General features: G+C 37.6%; 2 protein-coding genes across 2 annotated transcripts; one reads left to right on the forward strand and one right to left on the reverse strand.

Annotated features, from left to right (window-relative positions):
• Positions 1-481: 481 nt before the first annotated feature.
• Positions 482-8353, reverse strand: LOC128199381 (uncharacterized). Its single transcript, XM_052888688.1, has 7 exons — positions 8136-8353; positions 5869-5991; positions 5336-5439; positions 4573-4684; positions 3809-3959; positions 2878-2931; positions 482-2532 (listed from the first exon to the last, which is right to left on the reverse strand). The coding sequence occupies exons 2-7, from the start codon at positions 5986-5988 to the stop codon at positions 1934-1936; spliced, it is 1140 nt and encodes a 379-aa protein (XP_052744648.1). The 5' UTR covers positions 5989-5991; positions 8136-8353; the 3' UTR covers positions 482-1933.
• A 3072-nt stretch (positions 8354-11425) lies between these two features.
• LOC112047810 (uncharacterized) lies at positions 11426-16378 on the forward strand. Its single transcript, XM_052885261.1, has 4 exons — positions 11426-11687; positions 13349-14047; positions 14424-14636; positions 15127-16378. Exons 1-4 carry the CDS (start codon positions 11426-11428, stop codon positions 15225-15227), a joined length of 1275 nt encoding a protein of 424 aa, XP_052741221.1. The 3' UTR covers positions 15228-16378.
• The last annotated feature ends 953 nt before the right edge of the window (positions 16379-17331 follow it).

Below are 17331 nucleotides of genomic sequence, written 5' to 3' on the forward strand. Positions count from 1 at the left end.
GACGATGAATACGATGATTTATCATTTTGTGTACGGTTTTTAAATAGTAGGTAGGTATTGGTTGTATGACTATTTTAAAAAGTGACATTTTAGCCCAACAACTTTTTAATATAGGTTTATTAACCTAACTACTGAGCTCAATGTGCATTTATTTAATTTTTAAGTTAGCTAAAGACGTATGTAATTTGAAAATATTATTGTAATAAAAATACAGCACCTTAAAATTTAATTTTTCTTTTATTTATTCATCACCAAATCTGGGATGCATAAGCATAATTTATTGTCGATGGTCTAAAAACCTCAATAGCTCAATGGTAAGAGCGGTCGGGCTCATGACCGAGGGGTGGTGGTTCGATCCCCGCCCCGTTGGTCTATTATCGGAATACAGTCTTTCCCGACTAAGTGAAGGGGAATGAGAATATTGATCATATTTTAAAAGATATGACAAATATTCTTTAAAAAAAAAATGTATATTGTTTCTATATTTTATTGAGTATTTTTCAAAAATAAATACATTAAGTATATAAATAAATACACAATTAAACTACAAAATTAGATAGGCAAGTCAAAACATTGTTTTTCTCTACACAACCCGGCTTTTTTTATTAAATTCTAAGTAATTGCTTAAGATATTGCTGCTATGTTTAAAGTTAGATAGCTTACATTTATTAGATTCTTTTAAATTATAATTTACGTGTATTATATTTTGTTTTTCATGAGAGTATAAAGAAATCAAATAGGCAGATATAGATACGTACAAGCATATTGCTTCAGTAGAAAAATAACTCCTGAAAATGTAAGTATAATCTCAAATTAGCTCTTGAAAATCATAAGAGTGAAGCCACACAGTGCGGTGCGGCGCCGCGTTTAAGACGTTTTGCGTCGCTGTACACGTGACGTGGTGTGCGGCGCCGTGGCAGATTGTGTGCGGCGCCGTAGAAGATAGTGTGCGGCGCCGTGGCAGATAGTGCGCCTGCCGTGTGGAGCCGGAACGCGCCGACTGGTATATTCTATCCTACCAATATTATAAATGCGAAAGTTTGTATGGACGTTTGGATGTTTGTTACTTACTCTATAACGCCGCTACTACTGAAGCGATTTAGCTGAAAGGAGATGGTCCAAAATTGTATGGAGCCCAGGTCCAGTCATTGTACCCTAGCGTAAATAAAATAAAATATTTTTCTAACTATTATTGATTATACAAATCTACGAGTTTACTTTAATTCTTTCGAAATAATATTCATTATCTCCGAAGAAATGCAACACTATTAATAATGGCGGATTGATGAAGTTTTCAATGCAGTAATCGATTTGACGTTTGCTGTCTAATTGTCATGTCATAGTTGCTTTAAGGCCGCCATCTTTATAAAACTCAAAAACTTGGATTTTAAATTTATTTATTTCTTTTTATTTAAATTTATTCACTTTAATAATTAATAGTTACATTTATTCACTTTAATAATTTTAATAAAATCCTTGTATTTTTAAAATTTTAATGATACGGGGTACAAGAGTGGCCCTGAAATGGACCATCTCCTTTGGAAAGGAAATAGATTTTACTCTGGATTACCACATAGGCTAGGTACTTTTTATCCCGATAAAATCCATGGTTTCCCGAGATTTGCGAAAACTGATGATTTTGATGATATGAATGTTTGTTACTCTTTCACGCCTCAACTACTGAACCGAATTCGCTGAAATTTGGTGTTAAGATATATTATAGCCTGAATTAACACATATACTGCTTTTTATCCCGAAAAAATGCATGGTTCCCGAGCGATTTGTGAAAAACTAAATTCCACGCGGACGAAGTCGCGGGCGTCCGCTAGTCATTGATATTTGTTGCAGGCCACCGCAGCGACGCCGCACCATGTGGCTTCTGCCTAAGCGTTTCCTTACTCGAAACATAATTTCAATCCTTCTGTCTCACAAATTAACAACTTGCCATTTCTTCATTATAATTATCAATCTCTATCGTTACATCATCCTGAGTGTCTGTGGATAACTCTTCAGAAGCCAACGGGGCGGGACCAACATTGATACATTCAAGAGAATCCATAATGCAATTCCCATTGCAATCGTCGGATTCATCATCTCTCTCGGCAGCATTCTCAACGTACGGTATCCTGTGTATTCGATCACCAATCGGATTATGCGGAATTTGTCCAGTATCTATATGATTAAAACCATTGCTAGAATGAGCAATTTCAGTAAGCTCGTCAGTTGATGTCTGCACATTGATATATCGAGTAGTAGATGCCATGTCCTCAACAAATATATTTTGTCGTTGACTGTTTAAGAAGCGTACGGATGGGGTGCCGTTTTTGGGATTGGAAAAAGCAACGTAACATTCGGAATAAGGCGGGGGCGGCTCTTCTCGATTGTTGTGTTTCTGGGCATCGTTTGCGCATTCTGAATATGGTGGCGGAAGATCCGCATTAAAAATCACATCGTTGCTTATTTCGCTGGATTCTGAGGGGTAGGCGTCGAATTCAATTGGCACTTCGGGATCTAAGCTTAGTGGGTGACGATCTGAAATTATAACAATTAATTATTAACATGCTACAGAGCCGTGATAGCCCAGCCTCCGATTCCGGAGGTTGTGGTGTGGGTTTGAATCCGGTCCGGGGCATGCACCTCCAACTTTTCAGTTGTGTGCATTTTAAGAAATTAAATATCACGTGTCTCAATCCGAGGAAACCTGCATACCAGAGAATTATCTTAATTCTCTGCGTGTGTGAAGTCTGCCAATCCGCATTGGGCCAGCTAACCCATCTCATTCTGAGAGGAAACTCGAGCTCAGCAGTGAGCCTAATATGGGTTGATGACGACGATGCTACAAAACGATAAGAAGAAACTGTATATAGATATGCTTACTGCTAGTTGCAAGTACGTTAGGTGTCGGCCATTCTTCAGATCGTCTTCGACGCGCTGAAAATAACAGAACTCTCATTATTATCTCAAGAGCGTAAGTATTTAATATACTTACACGGAAATATATTTATCACTAGATGACGCCGCGCGGTTTTACCCACGTGGTTCCCGTTTCCGTAAGAATACGGGGATAATATATACCCTATACCCTATACCCGATAAATAGGCTATCTAACACAGAAAGAATTTTTAAATCGGATCTGTAGTTCCTGAGATTAGCGCGTTCAATCAAACAAACAAACTCTTCAGATTTATAATATTAGTATAGATTATAAAACAAAGCTCTGTCTGTCTGTTCCCGATAAACTGAAAACTACAGAACAGATTTTCCTAAAATTCGTGAGATATAAGGAAGGTATAATTTGTTAAGATTTCGTGTAAATTGATTGAAATAGTCCTCAAACGTCAATCCGTTTGAAAGCTTTCATAGAAAACGCTGCCAAAATAGGAGATTAGAGGAGATTAGGTAACTTTAGAGATAACACGAAAATATGTATGTGGAATATTCCTCTTTTATTAATATCTACAAAAAACTGATTCTCTTACGGAAAACTCACTAAGCCGATGGTACGAAGTTATGAGCCGTGATAGCCCAGTGGATATGAGCTCTGCCTCTGATTCCGGAGGGAGTATGTTTAAATCTGGCCCGGGGCATGCACCTTAAACTTTTCAGTTGTATGCATTTTAACAATTTAAATATCACGTGTTGCAAATGTGAATTGGGCCAGCGTGGTGGACTATTGTCTTAACCAATTCTGAGAGGATACTCGTGCTCAGCTGTGAGCCGAATGTGTTGATAATGATGATGATGACGAAGTTCACCAGGGAAGTTAAGACATACAATTATTTTCCTTTGATGTTCGTATATACATACATCGCGCATAGTTCCGCGTAAAGCATCGATCAGTGGCGCGCACGAGCAGAAGGGCTGCTATCAGCAAGAGCGCCCCCGCCCCCCACCCTCGCGCCGCCTTCCACACTGACCATTCTCCGTCTACAGTTGTGCTTGTCTTCCCACTGTCGCTCTGAAAGATGCAGAATTCTCGATTTGAATTTGGCAGTTTCGATGGGTTAGCTTCGCGAGAGTTAGTCTGTGGTGGACCTTCGTGATTGTAAACAACGCTCTGGTGCGGCAGCTATACACAAACCGTCGGGTAGGGGTAGGGCAGGGTAGGATAGGGATAGGGAAGAAGTGCACATAAGTCAAAGCGAAGCTTGACCGGGTTCGCTAGTATGATACACTAGCAGACGCCCGCGACTTCGCGTGAGATAGTTTTTCACAAATCCCTCAAGACCAATGAATTTTTCCGGGATGAAAAGTATTCTATACTATGTGTTATAGTATAATATACCGGCATAAAAGTATACTATGTGTTAATTCAGGTTAAAATCTATTTCCATTCCAAATTTCAGCTAAGTCGGTTCCAACATCCAAACAAACATCCATACAAACTTTTGCGTTTATAAAATTAGTAGGATTTAATGTATCTAGACATTTTATATCTCGTCAGTTGCTTGCCTTAGTTTGATGCATCTGAAATTTTCACCTTATTGTGGAAATAGCATTTGATATCTACTCGTACATATTTGTGTAAAGTAAAATTATCGAGAAAAATGAAGTTTCTCACATTCACCTACCATGAGATCGTTGTCTGGTAGATGCCACTGTGCACCAAGCGGTCCCGGTCTCCAGACTGTGGATGAGGTGGGCTGCGCCGCTTGGATAGTGTCCTCTGCTGAGTTTCCCAACCTATAGACAAAACACTGAAAATGGATCCCGCATCGATCAGGGCAATTTAGGATGATGAAGTTTTCATGCCCTGGGGGAGTTGGAACTAGCAGACGCCCTGCGGTTTCACTCACGTAGGTACTTCCAGTTCCCATAGGAATGCGGGTATAAAAGTCTATAGCACTAATAAAAATCTTTCTGTTTGTAAAGGTAAGGTAATTCTTAAAACCAGTTTAGTAGATCTAAAGACAAACTGACAAATAGGTACAAAAAATTACCAAATAAATCCAGTCGTCGTCGTCGTTATCAACCCATATACGGCTCAATGCTGAGCTCGAGTCTCCTCTCAGAATGAGAGGGGTTAGGCCAATAGTCCACCACACTGGCCCAATTGGCAGACGTCACACACGCCGAGAATTAAGAAATTCTCTGGTGTGCAGGTTCCCTCACGATGTTTTCCTTCACCGTTTGAGACACGTGATATTTAATTTCTTAAAATGCACATAACTGAAAAGTTGGGGGTGCATGCCCCAGACCGGATTCGAACCCACACCCTCCGGAATCAGAGGCAGAGATCATATACACTCGGGCTATCACGGCTTTTTTTAAATAAATCCAGTAGCAATATTTAATACCAAAATATTACAAAAAAGAAGAATAGAATCTAGGTACCTGATATGCTGTCTAAGCTGACCGGGTGTGTAGAGCACAATCTCCGGGCGGTGCGCTCGTGGCCACTCTAGTCTTGCGTGAAGTTCTCGCAAACGACGCAGCTCCTGAAAATGGTAGGCGTAGGATCAGATTAGTAAATAATCTGTGTGTCTCGATCAACCTTTTCCTCTATCTATCTATCTAATCTATAAGGAATGAGGATTTGGAGCTTAGTCAGACCACGCAACAGCAATGCGGATTTGTGGACTATTTGTTTGACTCTAACGATCACTATCCAAGAACGACAAATTAACATGCTCTCCGCGCTGCCGCATTCACCGCTCTATCTCTAACCAGAGGGCGGGCAACGTCGGCTGCATCTGCTGCACGTTACATGAGACATCTACCTGCAGATGTATCTGGTGCGCGCGCGCAGTGATCTCGCTGAGCTCGGCGAGCGTGACGCGCCCGCGCCGCCGCCGATAACTCTCTATCTCCGACCAGAGGGCGGGCAACGTCGGCTGCATCTGCTGCACGTTACATGAGATATCTACCTGCAGATGTATCTGGTGCGCGCGCGCAGTGATCTCGCTGAGCTCGGCGAGCGTGACGCGCCCGCGCCGCCGCCGGTACCGCTCTATCTCCGACCAGAGGGCGGGCAACGTCGGCTGCATCTGCTGCACGTTACATGAGACATCTACCTGCAGATGTATCTGGTGCGCGCGCGCAGTGATCTCGCTGAGCTCGGCGAGCGTGACGCGCCCGCGCCGCCGCCGGTACCGCTCTATCTCCGACCAGAGGGCGGGCAACGTCGGCTGCATCTTCTGCAACGTTATATGTATTAATTACTTCCAAATGAGGAAATGCCTGGGTGCTTCTGTATCGTTAATAGATTTTTTTTTTCTGTAACAATCTGTACCTACTCTTTATGAAATGATCTATTTTTTTCAAATACTGACGACTAAAAAAAACAAAATAATGGACACATTATTTTCATTCGTCACCGCAACAGCAGCTATGATATGAATAAATAGTAGGTCATAGTACTTGAATGTTCATACAATTTTATGTAGAAACTGCATTCTAGCACAGTTTAGGTAGGTACCAGCTAATTACAGAGCGTTCTTCAATCACCCATATGCTTTTCATTGAATTTTAAACTTTACTATTATTGCAATTAGCACCAAGACGAACGCAATATAATCTTTGTTTATAGAAGGTTGGAAATACATTAAAATCAACGAGTGTGCCGGTCCTTCCATTCACGCTTGATGACTATTTATGCCAAATCGATAATTGTTATTGCTTAATAACGACGTCTAGACTAGATTTGAGGGGATTAAGAATTCTTACAATCGATTTCGTTGACTTAGGCAGACCTAAGTATGCTATGTCATCTAATATGTGGATTAGTAAATAAGTAGCCACTTAAACTGGCTTACTAATAATATAGCAAAAATAGGAGATACAGGTCCGCTTGACGAAACCAATAAAAAAAAATCGGCCAAGTGCATGTAGACACACGCAGTGTTGGGTTCCGTAGTTTGTTTCAGAGTCTTCAACCACCCATCGGAATAGCAGTTGACTATTTTTATTTATTTATTTATTTTTAATGCTATAAGTTTTGGGTCGGGAGGGTATTGCCCATGAATACTGTTCCTGACTCAGGGACCAACATCGAGGTAGGGCATTTTTTTTAAAAGACAAATAAAATTGGACTACCCTGAATAAGCTTTTTAAAAAAAAAATTCTTACATTAACACAAGAATAATTTGAGAGAGTTCCAGAGATTACCATCCTTCCTACTAATATTATAAACGCGAAAGTTTGTATGGATGTTTGGAGGTATGTTTGGATGTTTGAATGTTTGTTACTCTATAACGCCGCTACTACTGAAGCGATTTAGCTGTAATTTGGAGTGGAAATAGATTTTACTCTGATGTAACTGATGATTTTGATGATATGAATGTTTGTTTGTCTTTTACGCCTCAACTACTGAATCGAATTAGCTGAAATTCGTATTAAGATCTATTATAGCCTGGATTAATACATAGACTACTTTTTATCCCAGAAAAATCCATGTTTCCCGAGGGATTTGTAAAAAACTAAATTACACGCAGGCGAAGCCACGGGCGTCCGCTGTGAATTCAGAATGACTGATAGTAAAATCGGGAAGAATAAAAAGCATCACAATTATTATGTCCAATTCTTTGTATTAAGTAAATGAAGGTTACCAACCAATTAAATGCCAATTGCTACATCCAAATCTGTTTAGCCGTTTCTATGCGATTAGGTAATATTTATAAACATTCATACATAATTATTTAGCAGAATAACATAGGACACTGGATGTAGATTTATTGTAGCTATAGATAACATAATCTAAATAGCAATCGAAAGTCAGTATCTAGTTTTATGCAATGCAGCCTGCAATGCGGTCGCGACAGAAGTAGAACAAAGCTCTCTGAATAAATAATCATTTCTTTTTGACAAGCCGAAGTTCACAATTAAGTTTATATAGTTACGTAGTTATGCAGGCCATCTAACTTAATTTTTTCGCGCATAATAATAAAGCCACAGTTCGACTCTAAATAAACAAGAGGCAATACTTATTATAACTCACAAAATAATGCTAACCTGTGCCTATGCATTAATTGAACTGAATTTAGAACAATAATAACGAAGAGGACTCAATAATGAATTGAAAATTACATTTCAATTAATAACCTTCTTTAAATGTATCCATCCATCCTTCTTTGCGTTTGGGTATTCGTAATTAAGTACACTTTAAGTAAACGAAATAACTTACGACACTACTTACCGGAAAACTTTTTAATGTTATAACATCAATCGATACTTTTCAATTTGTTAAATTAACACGTTATTTTAACACCGTATAGTTGTTTTTAACATTAGTTTGTTAAATAAACTTAACATTAGTGTATGCAGGGGATTGTTGGGAATGCTAGCTACAGTGTTGGGTGTCTACTGAACTGTACGCGACTGTACAACGCACGCGCAGTAGAGGAGTTGCGTCCCACGCAGTTGCCGGCCTACAAAACCAGAACTAAGTTATAGCATAAGTTTTTGCATATACCTATACTACCTATACCTATACCAATACTTAGTATAAAATATGAACTATAATAAAGCCGTGCTAGCCCAGTGGATATGACCTCTGCCTCCGATTCCGGAGGATGTTCGAATCCGGTCCGGGGCAAGCACCTCCAACTTTGCAGTTGTGTGCATTTTTAGTAATTAAATATCACGTGTCTCAAACGGTGAAGGAAAACATCGTGAGGAAACCTGCATACCAGAGAATTTTCTTAATTCTCTGCGTGTGTGAAGTCTGCCAATCCGCATTGGGACAGCGTGGTGGACTATTGGCCTAATCCCTCTCATTCTGAGAGGAGACTCTAGCTCAGCAGTGAGCCGAATATGGGTTGATAATGAATGATGATACTAATGCCATACTCAATGTGCCCTGTTTATCAACAAACAATTTAAAATGAGGGTATAAAACGCTAGTAATTTCACACATATAACAATTTAATTATAAAGTTGTTCTTAATTTAATGAAAATAACTTTGATAAGCTTAGAACAATTCTAGCTAATAAATAATAGATAAGCTTAGGATCCGCTGGATGCATGTGGCTCAGTATCGTGATGTTTGGAAGTCGCTACAATGTCTATGTCCTGCAGTGAACGTCCATCGGCTGAGTCTTTATTAAACGCAAGCTTACTGGAAAGTCTCATTGCTGTGTTAAGGATTATAACGATAAAACAGCTTGGTGTTGAACTGCACTGTACTATTGTGTTAGTTAGTTCTAGATAGGTAATTTTGTAAAATTGTGGTAAACAAAAAAAAAATAAACCTTGGCTGAGTTTGTTGTGGGCTCTTTTCGGACCAAGGTGTGATTGGAACCCTCGTAACTTTATTTTAAGCTTTCGACTTTAATTACCGCTATTAAATCATGACATAACTTGACTTTTCAAAAGTGCTTGTAAACTAAGCCTATTTGAAATTAAATTAAATTTGATTTTATTTGATATGGTAAGTATGTATGTCTAAATAATATACCTACATATGTTAGGCCCTCATTCGCACGAGTGTTATTTTTCACGAACGTTTCTGATGTCCCCCACGACGAGATACCCTAAGCAATTTCTTAAATAGCATAAAGGCTACTCCTGGACTACAGGTACTATAGAAATTGTACCATTTACCTACTTATGATACTCGTAAGTTCACGCTTATGAATAGGTAAGTAGTTGTCGATCAATGAGTAAGTATGACGAAGGACGCATTGATCAGTCCTCTGTTTTCAGTAATTATGTAAGATAATAACGATTGAGAGTGAGATGAAAGGGACGGGAGAGACGGGATCGATGCGCGCCCGACACTCCGGCGCCTGCAGACTTTGCTGTGGGCACACCGGGGTTGAAATTAATTCTTCACTCTCAAGCTTTTACGGCTCCGTACCTTAAAAGCAAAAAAATGGACCCTTTTGGATGATTTTGTTATCCGTCTGTCTGTAGAAATCTTTGCCTGTCAAGATTCTGTTAGGAACACGTGAAATTTTATTTATACTTAAACTAATAAAAATAAATTAATTTGACTTTGATTACAAACACTTAAATTTTTTAATTGCTCCGTAGTTTCAAAGGAAAAACGGTACCTTTATAAGATTACCTTGTTATCTATCTCTGTGTACCTACGGAAACGAGTGGAAATATCGAGTTGAAATTAAAACCATAATACTCAGTCTACAGTCCCTTTAATTTCTACATATAAAAATCAAACTGGTGACTCAAAAACGTCTATTTTGACACTTCAGGAACCAAATATTATTTATATTTGTTCTTCCTAGATGTCCTTAAAATATGAAAAAGGAAAAATCTGAAAATAATACATTTGTAATAACAAAAATGTCTTTATTTAAAGTTATCAATGAAATCCGTGTAAATACGGACTTTGGTATGGATAAAACATAGCGTATGTTATTCGCTTGTATTGTAGCTTTCCATTATAGAAAGTTATATTATTAATATCAGTCCAGAAGTCACGGAGTCGATTCGTAACAAACAAAAATTCAAATCTTACTTCTATAGGTACCTATATACCTCTTACCTAGTTTAGATTGAGTCTATTGTACCCCCGTCTTTAGTTGTCCTCTATTCGGGAGTAAAGAAAGTACATCTCCACTCAGTCCCACAAACACCACACACTAGAGTTCTTGTAAATACTAGTATCTACCTATTCGTAGAAATACTACGATATTTATTATACTACTACTCACAGTGTTAATTACACGAGTTATGTGATTTTGATTAGAAAAACTTAAAACAGAATACTATTAACTTAAAACAGAATAATATTAAACTATGAATAAGTAAACGTATCAGAAATTAAGAGTTGAAGATATTATTTTAGAATAACAGGTAAGTAAGTACGTATTTTATTTCAATGTTATTTAAAAAAAATATTTGTGCTTATATTTTCAAAGTTTTTTTATTAGTACAAAAACGCTAATCAGTTTTCACGTTGGGGGCTTTCGAGAGTCCAAGTAACTGACCGGGGTACCAAAAGAGGGATGAACCTTCTCTCAATACGCACCGTAGGTTCATTCTCTCAGTCACAAGGGTCATTGTTTTCTGGATCCAACCTTTGATCCAACAGCTAAGCGAAAGCTATGTTGGTTGAATCTTTTCGCTATAAGACGTAACGATTGTCGGATAAAATCAGTTGACCCTACAATTCATATGGTGGTAATTTTCGTGAGCAAGGTCCAGCCATCGCCGAATGTATAGATGAAAGATTTATCTAAAACTTTCAATATTTTAGTAGTATTAAAGGTTTTTCTGAGTGAGCTCGTCCGGGATAAGCCATGCTTATTTCTCATGAGGCTTTACTACGGTGATAAAGTATAGCTAAAAATAAATCACGCTATGAATACTTAGAAATAACTGCTGGCCTCTTCTATAATTTGGTCTCTATTAACCTATAAAAATAAACTTCTAATCAATTGAGAAGTGTCATCTACCTACTGTATGATATCCATGACGGGTTGAAAGTAGGCACCTGATGACATTTGTTACATAGAATCTCAATGTCGTATACGCAAGTCAATTGTCAACTAGCAAACGTCAAAGTTAGTGATTCACTGTTGGAGGGCTTCTATAGGAAAGCCCTGTTGAAATACGCTGATGACCTGATGATGATGCTGATGTTTCCAGGGGGCTGGAGCATGGCGGGCATGGGTCTGCTGGGCGGCGGCGCTGGCGGCGCGGGCGGCGTGCTAGCAGCGGAGGTTTGTGCGCCGCTACTGCTGCTGTGCTGGCTGTGCTGCTGGCCCGATGACGACAGGTCCGGTATGTTCACACTCACGACGCGTGTTTACGTCAGCCAACCCGCATTAAAGCATCGTGGTGGGTTTAAACCCCATATCCCCATATAGGGAGGGAAGCCTGGCCTGTAGTGGCCTGTTAAAATAGGCTATTAATTCCTTCTCCAATACATAATTCGTTCTGACTCCACAGGGTAGGCAGTGGAATGATGGTTTTGGCTTTGCACCGCCTTTAATATATCTAATAATAATTAATATTATTTAAAAAATTGTGGGTAAATTATGAATTTGCATGTATTTGCATATTTATCTACCTATTATTAATTTGCATGTGGAATGTGATTTTTGTAAAAGTAGTAAGGGCCCGCGCAGACATTAGACAAAAAGCCGTTCTGAGTTCTGCGTTCTGCACACCGTTTGTATTCTTTAACTATATATTTATGTAACATTATAGCAGACTACTATCTTCTTGGGCTCTTACTATACTTACTACTTCGTTATTTTAAATCTGAGACGTAAGGATAAAATATACTGTTAGATATTCGTAGTCGTACATATAAATTATTTGGTTATTATCCACTTTTTATTATTATATTATATTTAAACTTGTCTTTTATATTTATTCTTTATGCTAATAAATTAAGTATAAAGTATATATAGCTTGCAAATAGGAAATATTTATTGTTTTCTTTACAGATTCTAGCTCAGAAATGCATCCTCAAAAGCCTGTTATTGCTAATGGTAAATAATATAATATTCTGTATGTAATATGTGTTTAATTTAATTTTGTAAATGTGTAAAATTATGTGTTTTTGGTTTTTACTGTGGAAGTAACCTTGGTGTCAAAAACACTTTTTTGTTCTTAAGTGATGTTGATTTTATCTGCCTTTTTTGTTTTGTAATTATTTTATATATTTGACTATTATTATCATGTTTAAATAAAATTACAGTCACCCGTGCTCTAGAATATTTATCTTGTTTAATTTTTTTTCGGATTTCATTACAGAGTCAAATTCACGACACCGCCGCTCCAATGAGTTGTTTGGCCGAAGACTTGGCAGCAGCGCCGTATCACTACACCTGCCCAGTACTTCTGGTAAGGTATTTATGAGACGAATAATTTAGCATTCCATGTGCTGGGCATATTGTGTGACAGAGAAAAAAGCTCTGAGCAGAGCCTGGAACTTTTGACACAGGTGTCAGGTTAAGGAGTTCCTCTATGACACAACAGCAGCACAACACAACAAGAGCAGCATGGGATCATAGAATTATGTGGCCTTGAGCTTGAGTGCTGTCGGGTAATATATCCAATTTTCTGTGTTACAAAAAAACCTCAATTTTGTCAACTTAAATTCAAAAACCCAAGATGTTAAAATTAAAGATAAAAATGGTTGTGTCACACCCACGTTCCTCTGAGAGTGCGTAAACGGGTCATTCCTGGTCTTAATATTAAAATTGTTACCGAGCGAAACACTATTGTCACTCTAGAGTTGCTTTCGTCTTTAGAGCTGTGTAGTGGGTTAACACTGAAAATTTCTGATCTATATAAGCTGTCCCTGCAGTAGGACACTAAAAATAACGATTCATAAAAGTAGGTACATAAATTGATTTATACATACATTTGATTTTTTATTGCATTAATATAAATAACATTTATAATAATGCAATCAAACTTTCAACTTGCAGGTCATACGAAACAACCCCTGTCTGCTCATAGAAGTCATGAAGAAATTAGGGGTCGGCGGAAATCACATTTGGATCCGAACGAACAAGAGACACGGTACCACTCGGCCCCGAGTGTCATAGATGAGGTACTGCATAGAAGGGATTGGGAGCGTTCTACCAAGGAACTTTACATACCGCTCAAATCTGACAATGACTTTTCTAACGCTAATAATGATAATGATAACTCTGACAAATCTGAAAAAGATGATTCCCTTCTTGGAAAATCGAACGAACAAAGTGCCAGTAAACCCTGTAAGAAACATCATAAAAATATCAAGTCTTCTCGAAAGAAAACTGTAAATAAAGAATCTCTGAATGATGACGTGAAAGACCAAGATGCAACTGAAACAACAACCAATTTTTACATCGGTGAATCTAGCAATACTACAAGCCCCGAATACACAAACGATGTCAAAGTTGATGATATTACTAAGACTGTATACAAGCCTAAGGAAGCGAAACAAAGTCTTAATGAGTCGATACGAAGCAAGGACAGGCAGAGGCCCTTAATTCCTCTCACAGAATATCAGGTAGCTGGTTTTAATTTGGAGGCTATTGACGACATAGAGTTCGATAGATCTGGCGCCGTCCATCACTCGGTGGAATCCCGATCAAGTCTTTATAACACGCATTCAATACCAGCCCCGCCGCCTTCTGTAGGTCAGTAACAATTTGTCATATTATGCTAAGATTGATATACCAGTTTTATTCATATTTAAAATTACATCGAAGTAAAAGAGTGTATTTTTATATCGAACTATCTAAACTATTAATTATATCCTTGGAAAATCTATACTTAAATAGCATAACAACAATTAAAATAAATTCATATTAATAACATATGCCCTGGCTTCACCTGGCGCTCTGGCTTCACAATATCTTATTCGTTCAGGTCAAGATTGTTTAAACACACAAACTACTTAGAATTACAATTTTTCTCTGTTGTTAATTATTTAATAAATAACTTAACCTAACAGAAGATATATCACAATTAAGAGTTATTTATGGGTGAATAAAAAATAACCACTAACGTAAGCCAAATACTTACAAGTTCCTTCAACTACAGAAGCTGTAAGTTACGAGATGGAAGTTTCTTATTTGGAAGAAACCGGTACAGCGGGTGTGTGGCGCGCCCCTGCCCCTGTGCCGCCAACGGTGTTGGCGCCGGTAGGCTGGTCGAGAGCCAGGCATGCCAGCGCTGGCGATGTGTTGGCCCCTGTTATTCGACCTCAGTCAGGAGCTCTTTCTGGTAATTTCATTTTTAACAATATCTCTTTTAACTACCTCAGACCACAGCTGTTGTGACATAATGCGGTTTTTTGTTTCAACAGAGGTTCTAACTCCTAGCTCGGCTTAATTCTTCGATTTAAATTGGCGCTTTGTGATCTTATGGTAGACTTTGGCTGTAGCTAGTTATCATTCTAATGGTAAAGCATTGTCTATTTTGTTGCATGTTCAATTTAATCTACTTGTAAACGTTGCATTCAAATTATGCAATAATTACGTAGTTTTTAAATTGGTCGTAAGAGATTTACTGACAGATCGGGATAAATGTATTAAAAGTAGCCAATCCAGGTTAAAATGATCTCAGTGATTTGAATCCAAAGCTTAAAGATTTTTTTTTAAAGTCTTTGAATCATCAAAATATCTACACATGTATTCGTTAGTTAATATTTTTTTTCATATTTAGGTAATTTTATTACTAGTAGATATTATGAAAGATCTTGTTTAATTTTCAGAAAGTGATCTAGACTTTGAGCTTGAAGGCTGCGACGAGCCACCGCCGGCATATGACGAAGTACTCCTAGCATCCATTGACAGAAAAGAAACTGCAATATGAGCTTTACTCTTTTACTTAAAAAATAAGATAAAATTTGTTAACAACTGATAATAATTTTTTCACAATACATATATTAGAGCCCACACTGACAAAAAACTCCGCGTTCTGAGTTCTGCATTCCGTTTTCTCTGGAACAATATTAATTCCGTGTAGTACATGGAATGAGGGACCGAATTATATCAATATTAATTAATAGAAGTTACGGATTTCTTATAAAAGTTGATTTAAATATCACGTATTTTTTCAAATTTTCCATATGTCAAAAACGCTGTCGTCCACTTTGTGACGTCACTAACACACTTGATGTTGTTTATAAACGTCGAACTAATTGTTAACTATTATTTTTGTCCAACGCTCCATTTGTATGGGATTTATTATAGTGACGTCATGAAGCAGTTGAAATATAGACTGTCATGGCCGCCAAGCGTTTGGCTCGTATTGTCAAATACATATTTAAAAATTTTAAATTTTTATATAATCACGTCAAATGAAATTTTCATGTAATCAAAAAATATTAAAAAAAATAATTTCAGTCTAGCAGAACGATAATGATTGATTTACGACCATTTAAAAAAAATCAACTAGTCTATTGAACTTCCATAGTACCGCACAGACTGCAAGCAACGCTGTTTAACCGCTTGTACCTAAGTTTTGGCAATATAGTTACAAAAATTGCGCAGAACGCAGAACACAGAACGCATTAACACTTTCAGTGTGCGCGGGCCCTTATAAGTTCTCTACCAAATATAATTAGTTTTTGACATTTGAAGTACCTGTTCTCTAGAAAAAGAATTCAAATTACTCCTGTAATAAAAATAATTTCACTACATACTGAATGTGCGCTATTCGTTTCAGAACTAATGAACAGTTGACGTATGATTTTCAACATAATTATGGTTATGTTGCGAAGATCTAAGATTTTTTAATTTTTCTATAGATTTATCACAGATCAGAATATAGTTAAGCACATCACAGTTTTACCACTCCAATATTTATAGGTATTCAATATTCATGTTAATTTGCACTGGCTACCTATTAACAATACAACTACAATCTTCAAATAGCTAAACACTTATATTGGACATATTAAGTTAAACATATAATATACATACTTGTATTTCACTACTAAGTTACAAATACAATATACTGTCATGTAAATAGTTCAATGTTCATAAATTAAAGAGAGTTAAAAAAATCATGCATGAATGTTAGATAATATATATTTTTGAAATATCTAACATTATTTTTGTAATCAATAAGATTTTTTAATAGTCATCTATTCATAGATTAACGCTTTATTACGAGGAGTATTACATATGGTTAAATATTTGAACTCTACCCTTAAAGAAGTTTCTGATTTGGATGATGCCAATTTGGTTCAGTTCCACGCAACCAAAACGCAGACGTGTCTACTCACACCAAAACGGAGTCCTTTTACTGTAACTCCTGCTTTCCGAAATATATCTGTAACCAGCGCCGGCCCGAAGTAAATTTTAGAATGGAGCAAGATCCAATTATGGCGCCTCTCCTGTTTGCTCCAGACTCCTAATAATAATTATATGTACCAATTGTGAGTCCAAAGTAAGTATAGAACGCGAAGATGTCGACCATAGTCTGCAGTGACCAATTGAAAATCAGGCGCAATACCGTTTACGGTAGACTAGGATTTTAGTAGTAGGTAATAGAATATCGATAACTTCTAAAATCATACTCCCGGACATACGATGAAGCAGTACTTCACGCCCCACCAATTGGTACCACCACCACTATCAAGCTCAAGTCCGGTCGTGCATGGAGTACTGCAGTCACCTTTTTGATGGCTCTGCTAAGTATCGGATGGCTGCTTTTGACCGTTAGACGCTGTAGATCCTGTAGACCCAGGACACTCAAAGGCGAAGACTTACCCTGTCTGAAAAAACCCTTGGTTATCGTAGGAAGGTTGCTAGTCTCTCGGTTTTTTACAGAACATATTTCGGAGAGTGTGTGTGATCGTGTGTTGGTCACGATCTGCATGATGCGAACAACACACGATCAGTTTTATCGGATGTCCTTCCGTTAGCTCTGCAAACTTATGAACTTATTGTCAGTTGCTGACATCAAAGAA

Source organism: Bicyclus anynana, chromosome 2, assembly GCF_947172395.1.
Source record: "Bicyclus anynana chromosome 2, ilBicAnyn1.1, whole genome shotgun sequence".
NCBI classification, from domain to species: domain Eukaryota; kingdom Metazoa; phylum Arthropoda; class Insecta; order Lepidoptera; family Nymphalidae; genus Bicyclus; species Bicyclus anynana.

Excerpts from the sequence above, each read along its gene's own strand:
- LOC128199381 (XM_052888688.1), bottom strand. The coding sequence starts at position 5,988 with ATGCAGCCGACGTTGCCCGCCCTCTGGTCGGAGATAGAGCGGTACCGG. Across the intron at positions 3,960-4,572 it reads TACCAGACAACGATCTCATG|AGCGACAGTGGGAAGACAAG; the intron begins GTAGGTGAATGT and ends TGCATCTTTCAG. Across the intron at positions 2,932-3,808 it reads TACGCGGAACTATGCGCGAT|CGCGTCGAAGACGATCTGAA; the intron begins GTATGTATATAC and ends TGTTATTTTCAG.
- LOC112047810 (XM_052885261.1), top strand. The coding sequence starts at position 11,426 with ATGTCGTATACGCAAGTCAATTGTCAACTAGCAAACGTCAAAGTTAGT. Across the intron at positions 11,688-13,348 it reads GCCCGATGACGACAGGTCCG|GTCATACGAAACAACCCCTG; the intron begins GTATGTTCACAC and ends TTCAACTTGCAG. Across the intron at positions 14,048-14,423 it reads AGCCCCGCCGCCTTCTGTAG|CCAAATACTTACAAGTTCCT; the intron begins GTCAGTAACAAT and ends CACTAACGTAAG.